At 39.3% G+C, this 6795-nt stretch overlaps 1 protein-coding gene across 1 annotated transcript in view; it reads right to left on the reverse strand.

The window, feature by feature from the left end:
• LOC137968217 (collagen alpha-1(I) chain-like) overlaps positions 1-6795 on the reverse strand; it is a 38786-nt gene continuing 31991 nt past the window's right edge. Inside the window, exons 18-24 of the mRNA XM_068814835.1 lie at positions 6537-6590; positions 6201-6245; positions 5302-5355; positions 4499-4552; positions 2137-2190; positions 1295-1348; positions 1-66 (exon numbers count right to left, since the gene is read on the reverse strand). Of these exons, the coding sequence (XP_068670936.1) occupies positions 1-66; positions 1295-1348; positions 2137-2190; positions 4499-4552; positions 5302-5355; positions 6201-6245; positions 6537-6590 (381 nt within the window). The remainder of the gene's footprint in view (positions 67-1294; positions 1349-2136; positions 2191-4498; positions 4553-5301; positions 5356-6200; positions 6246-6536; positions 6591-6795) is intronic.

The raw sequence follows: 6795 nt of genomic DNA on the forward strand, positions 1-6795 counted from the left end.
CTACACGCATACCTGATCTCCTTTCACACCTGGTATCCCGTCAGCACCCTGGGCACCTTGGGCTCCCTGTTGTACACACAATGTGAATAAACATATTTGTTAAAACCACTTGATCCTGCTGAAGTACGACCGTCTGGCTGAGACTGATCCTGAGAAGGACATTGACATTGACTGACATTGACAATGACTGACGATGACAGACATTGACTGACGTTTCAAAATCTGACGTCTTCTTTCAAATATCAGCCATTTGTCCTAAAAGTAACTTGCGCTTCTCTGAAGTAGATATAATCATTCTTGCACGGAAATACCTTTGTGTTGCAAAATTTCTTTAGTTGCTAAGTTTTAAGAAGGTAACAAACCGTTACGTTTGTGGTAAGAGGAGTTTTTTTCTCATCGGCTATTCATTTCAACGTTGCGAAAATGATGTGAAAAGAGGTAAATTATTAAATGGAAGGAACCTCCGGAAACGCAATATTCTTGGTTTTCACGTTCATGTTAGAGCACCCATATGCATGTTGCTATCTCCAGACAACGAACACTAAAGTAACCCACCGAGAAATGAACCATTTTTCTGCAAAGATTATGCTGTTTTTTTCGTTAATTACAGCGGCTCATAACGTGTGTGAAATCAAGGAAAGCTTGGCATAATCAAATGAAAGATAGCACTTCCATCAATTTAAAAATTCAACTAATCGTATTCTCAAACCAACTTCTTATTTATGTGAATTTGTAGTTATATATCTGTAACCTTCTATATATGAACTTAAATCCTTGCCCTTGTAAATGTCTTTTTATCTGAAATGCATTTGTAAGCACTACTCGCCTCGACTAGCTTTTGCTAACTTTGGTGCAGTGCTTAGTTTTGTGTAATTTTTTTTATAAAATGCAAATAAAGACTGAACTGAACTGAGAAGGCTGCTCAAATAGAGTTTCGAAAAAAAGAGGGGATAAATTTTAACGCAATTACGTTTCATTTAGAGCGGTTTTCAATTAAGTGTTGAAAAGTAATTAGCGAATTGCTTTCGTTTTGCATTTACTTCACTCAGTGATTGGTTCAAAGTTTCGCGCGACGTGAAACCAAAACCAATCGTGGCTCGCGCGTGCACATTTTCCCCGCGCTTTGTGTCGGTTACGTGTAATTACGTATACTTCGAGTTTTGATTGGTTTACTGGATTGTCTCGGTCCTTTTTGATTGGCCAAAGCAATTACTTTGGTTTTGGTTTTAGGACACTCGATTGAAACTCGCTTTAACACATCAGTTAACATGTTCAATTTATTCCGGCAACCTACCGCTTCACCAGGTCTTCCTCCAGCACCGCGAAATCCCCTATCCCCTTGAGAGCCCTTTCATGAATAAAAATATGACATATTCAGCAGTTGATTGGTTGAAAATCACTGAGATCAGCGATTGGCCGGCAAATCTCGTGCCATTTTCTCTAGGTACCAATCAGAAGAAGAGTTTTTCCAGCAGGCGGTTGGCACTGATCACATATATTTGATACGCGAATTTTTATTGAGTCATTTGATGGTCTGTCGTGATTGGTTATTAAGGCAATCTCCTTGTACCTTCAGCGTTGGCCTTCGTCAACGAAAACCGAAAAATCTGGTTAGAAAGCCGTATGATACAGCCCCTTCCTCTGGAAAGTTTCCATTCCAACCAAAATTATCAAAGAGTGACCCATCTTGGAATGTTTTGTGAAAAGATGACGTAATAATAGTAATGGCATAGCCTGAGGGCTTACTCCACGGAATGCGAAATTTACAATGTATCAAGTCTGGTTATCAAAGGGAAGTAAATACATGAAACGATCCGTGTAATGAAGCATGGTATTGGCCGAGCTTTAAAAAAGCTAGATGTTGTGTTTCAAGCGTTCATTAAATCTAGATCTTTGTTATCATGTCATACCCTAAGATCACGGTTGTTGGCAAGCTGAAGAATTGCTTGCTGGAAGCAAAATTTCCACGTTAACAAACGTTTCGAATTGTCAAAATTTAATAAACAATTACTCTATTTGTGCTTGGTGGATATGAGTTTAGCTATAGCTTAGCCTATCTCGGTGTTATGTGCTTCCTTGGCTGTTCAACGCGAGCTCGTGTGACAAGCCCTACTTGTCATCGACATATCTAATTACCTGTGGACCGGGTTCTCCGACTTTTCCTCGAGCGCCTTCTTTTCCCTGCTTACCCTGAAATAAAAAGATAAAAAACAATGTCTAACTAAAAAAGTGTATTGTTTAGAAGAATAATTTGATTTGATTTTGTTGAGGCTGGAGGCCAGCAGCCAGTGTACATCTGAGTAAAACGCGTTTTGTGGTTGTTACATAATGAGGAGAAAACTCTAGTAAAAAGAAGAAGTCTTCAACCCAGAAGCGTCGATCTGCGATGGAATGCGGCCCATATGCGACCTATTTTAGAACGTACGGCTATACCTTCCAGATTTTTGCGGGAAAAACCTGGCGGTGATGTTTTCCTTGCACGATCCATGAACAATACCTCGTGCAGCTAATTCGTTGCAGACCAATCACAGGCGTTGTGGTCATAAGGTCCAAAATGAATGGCCGTACTTTGGCGGGAAAAAATTCTAATTGCCCCCGCAAGGATTTTGCCTGGAGGGCAAAATTCCGAGTAGGCATCATTGTAGCTTGTGCGTATATAGGAGTTACAGTGATATCGTATTACATATATAGTATGCCAAAAAAATCTCGATTTGTTAGAACTAGACGCGCACGGGATAAATGGGTAATGATAACGTTTTCACACCAAATGCCCGCAAGTAAGTCTTGGGTTCTAATAACGTTGGATTAATGGCCTTCTGGTTCACAGAGATGTTCTAATTTCCCTATTTGAAGCAATTTTTGATGACGAGAAAGTTTCAAAAAAATTTTTAAACAGCAGGGACATGACGTCTCGGCGACCCGAAGCTAATTTCCGTTTCGTAAACAAGCGATGCCATTTTTGACGGTCGATGCCATTCTTATTAACCAAGCCTTTTTGTTCGGTTAGCTTTCAATAAATTGCTAGGATTAACTTCATTTAAATACTTTAAAATTTCAAACTTGATGCCGTTGTTTCGGTAGTGTAGAGATTAAGTGCATTTGTTTTAAGCCATTGAGACGGATTCCGAGATCGATCGATCATTTTTTTGTAATTTTTTTCAAATTTTTTTCGGAGGTTTTTTTCTCAGTTTTTTTAAAATTCTAAGTGACATACGCTGCTAATCTAGTCCTAGATTAAGTATTTTTTACTCATTTGCAAACGACAAACTTAGCCTCGTCCGAATGGCATCGCTTGTTTACGAAAGGGAAAATTGCGTCGGCATGTCACAATAACACTGACGTTTTTTGCTTTTCGTCACCTCGGTTTTGTTTCAAACTTTAAGAGGGGGGGCGGCACTTAACTACAGAAACACAATGGTTGCTAAGGAAGCTTTTTAGTCAAGAGCCCTACAAAAAGCTTGAATGAAAAAGAAATCTGACATCACTTTAATCAGAAGGCGCATGCTCAACTAGTCCCAGTCCTCTGCCGTGCGTTCAGTGAAAAACATGCAAAAACTCTCAGGAAACGAAAGGAAGAGGCGGTTTTTTCACGGGATAGGAACCGTCCCATCATTTTTCGTAAATTTTGGCATGGAATTTCTATTTGGACAAAAAATGTAACTGACCTGGCCCTTAAGACGTCGTATTTTTTTTTTTGGATAAATAATTTTCCTTTGAAATCCGTGCTACAGATTGTGTTAGAATGTTCTCATACTGTTACGTTAAAAATTTGTGATTTACCAAATATGGTTGCAAGTCGAACCAGACAAAGAAATGTTAAATAGAATACACTTGGCAAAAAAGACAAATGTAGAGCTAAAGGAGGGACTCGGGAAACTATTTGAAGGGGTCCATAGCAACGGTTTGGGGGTTAACTCCCCCCCCCCCCCCCCCCCCCCTTTAATTGCTATAAATAACTTTACCAACATTGTATTAATTTGCTTTTGATTATGTGTCAGACCATATTCATAAATGGCTGCAATAAATTATTCTTTTTTCTTCGTGCTATTCAAAACAACTAGTCTCGCCCAAAATCAGCATTCCTTTTGAATTTTGTCCTTGCAAACAAGACTAATTGGTCTTACGAGCACAAGAAAAAATAATAATTTATTGGCCGTCATATAGGAATACGGTCTATACCGTCGCTGAAATGAAATGATTTTCAAGGTGGATAAAGTACGATCGAGTGAGGTAGTTTAACAGTCTGTTCTTGACCCACATTTTACCGTCTTCGCCGCGTTGATTGCTATAGTATGACCATAAATACTTCGTGTGTTCAAGGGCAGTCCGGCCCTTGAAGGACTGTCGAACGAGACCAAGGTTTCGACAACCTGAGCGGACGCCATCTCCAGAATCAGGTAAAAACGTGACCCTAAGCGATGATTGACTCACAAGTTCTACAATTCAGGACCTCATCCAGAATTTACTATAATGATCACTACCATGTGAAAATCATTACCCTCCTTCCTTGCATTCCGCGACTTCCAGGTGCTCCCACATTCCCTCGGTTCCCCTGAGGAATAAAACAGAAGCCGAGATTAGAGGTACATACGAAGTCAGGAGGCGTGCGCGGCTTAAGAGGTGAAGGCTACTCCAAACCACCTCTTTACCCCACAAATTTATGCAGTTCCTTATAGGAGATAATTTCACACATTATATACTGAATTAAGCGTACGATTAAGAGCTTACTTTGAGTCTGCAATCACACCTCAAAAACTAAACTGAATCGAACACCTTCTAGCTCTGTTTACACACACGTCATTCTTTGCTTTGTCGCTTAGCTTCTTTCTCTTTCTTTCTCACTTTTTAGTAAAGGTATTGTACCTAACTTAGAGAATCCTTTTAGGCTCTCTGTATTTCAATAAACCTATTTTTTCGCTGTTTGTTCTTGTAACTTGAAATTAATGTCGTCGTAAAAAACACGCGGACATTTACAGGGTTCTCGGGTGACACATTTTAATGTAGAGTGTGACACAGACCAAGCTTTCCGCAAACCAATTCCACGCTGGATGCCTTTGAGCATCGGCAGCTTATCAAGAATGTCGGAAGTGCAAGCTTAAACCGATTTTTCAGCCTCAGATCTTGTAAAACTGTGGAATCAATGCAACAAACATACTGTACAAAAATTCGAAACAGTAAACTTCATGATTTCAATAATCATCTGCACTTTTTTAACTCGGTGATACATCCGCAAATTATGGTCAGCTCTAATACACACAACCAAAGACTTATTTGAAATAGGTTTCTTCTTCATAGACTCACAGTCGCTCCCTTTTCACCATCTGAGCCTCGTTCTCCTGCTCGTCCTGGGGCTCCCTGTTGTCAAAGGCCAACATTCATATTTAAGTACGTGAACAAATACCGTATTTTGCTTATCTGTTGTGAAGCTCGTACGACAAAATCACACGACCTTGAAGCGTGTAACATGCAAATCTTTTCCTTGGAACGAATGCTGGGAATTTTAGGACACCGATTTTTGGCCCAAATATGGACAAAAATAAGATCGAAGCTGCACGCGCGGGAAAATGCACGGGCTAGGTTACCTCCAAATTAGGAAATGCCCCAGCTCTGAACAAGAGTACTTGTTTACTAAATTTAGTAATAACAAATCATTGTTTCTAATTGATTTGCGTATATTGCTTTAGTTTTAATTTTTCCTTTTTTAATCATTGCAAATATAATAGGATATGGTTGTAAATTTGTAAATATTTATTAATAATGTTGTTTATATGAATGTAAAGCGCCTTGAACATAGGATAAGAGTGCTATAGAAATAAAGTTACTATTATTATTATTATTATTATTATTATTATTATTATTATTATTATTATTATTAGAGTTAAACGCTTCAAGGTCATGAGCTGCTACGTACGATCAATAAATACTTGGAGAAGATATTAACACGTTCTAACATCATATCCTATGCGCTTTGTGTTATCTTTGCTATTTTCGATTTTGTAATTCTTCGTAGGAAATTACAAGTAGGTTGGGAAGAGCACGCACAGTTGACTTCCAAACTCAATGCGCATGCTCCGAAAGAAAGACCAGTTCGCGCTAGCCGTTCATACTAAATGTGGTTCTTAGTATTTTTAGGAAAGAATTCTCCCTTGCAAAATTATATTTATTCTTCATTAGAAAAAACGTCCATTGTTACGTCTCACCCCATCTCCTGTGCGTCCCGGTGGCCCAGGCTGACCAGGATTTCCCTATACAGAAAGACATCGATGAATTAAAGCAACGTAGAACATAAAACAGCAGATTGAAGCAATGGGACTACTGTGGTCCTCTTTTGGAACATACATGCTTCTAACGAAGTAAACCTCGTAGCCTCCCCTAAAGTGCGACAAGCTTCTTGTTCTCCTCCAATCTGTGACGACTTGCTAACACTTCTCTATCCGCGCTTCGCTAAGAGCCTATCTCGCTACTTCTTCCCACGGACTGCCCAAACAAACGAATTCATTTCAAACGAACCCCGAGAAAAAAATATGATTACTTACTGGTGCTCCATCTTTTCCAGCATCTCCCGGGGTACCCATTGCTCCAGGAGAACCCTTAAAAACACAAAAACACAAAATATGAGACATAGAAGATCATCGAAGCGACCATGATTAAGAAGGAAGGGTAAACGTACGCACGCACGAATTACTATTATGGGTTAGGTCAATGGGACATTCAAGTGAAACGTGCTCGAGCTCCATAAAAATGTTGCCATTTATTCTCTTCTACCTCTTATCAACTCACGAATCATCCTTGACA

Source organism: Montipora foliosa, chromosome 8 (genome assembly GCF_036669935.1).
Source record: "Montipora foliosa isolate CH-2021 chromosome 8, ASM3666993v2, whole genome shotgun sequence".
Taxonomy (NCBI): domain Eukaryota; kingdom Metazoa; phylum Cnidaria; class Anthozoa; order Scleractinia; family Acroporidae; genus Montipora; species Montipora foliosa.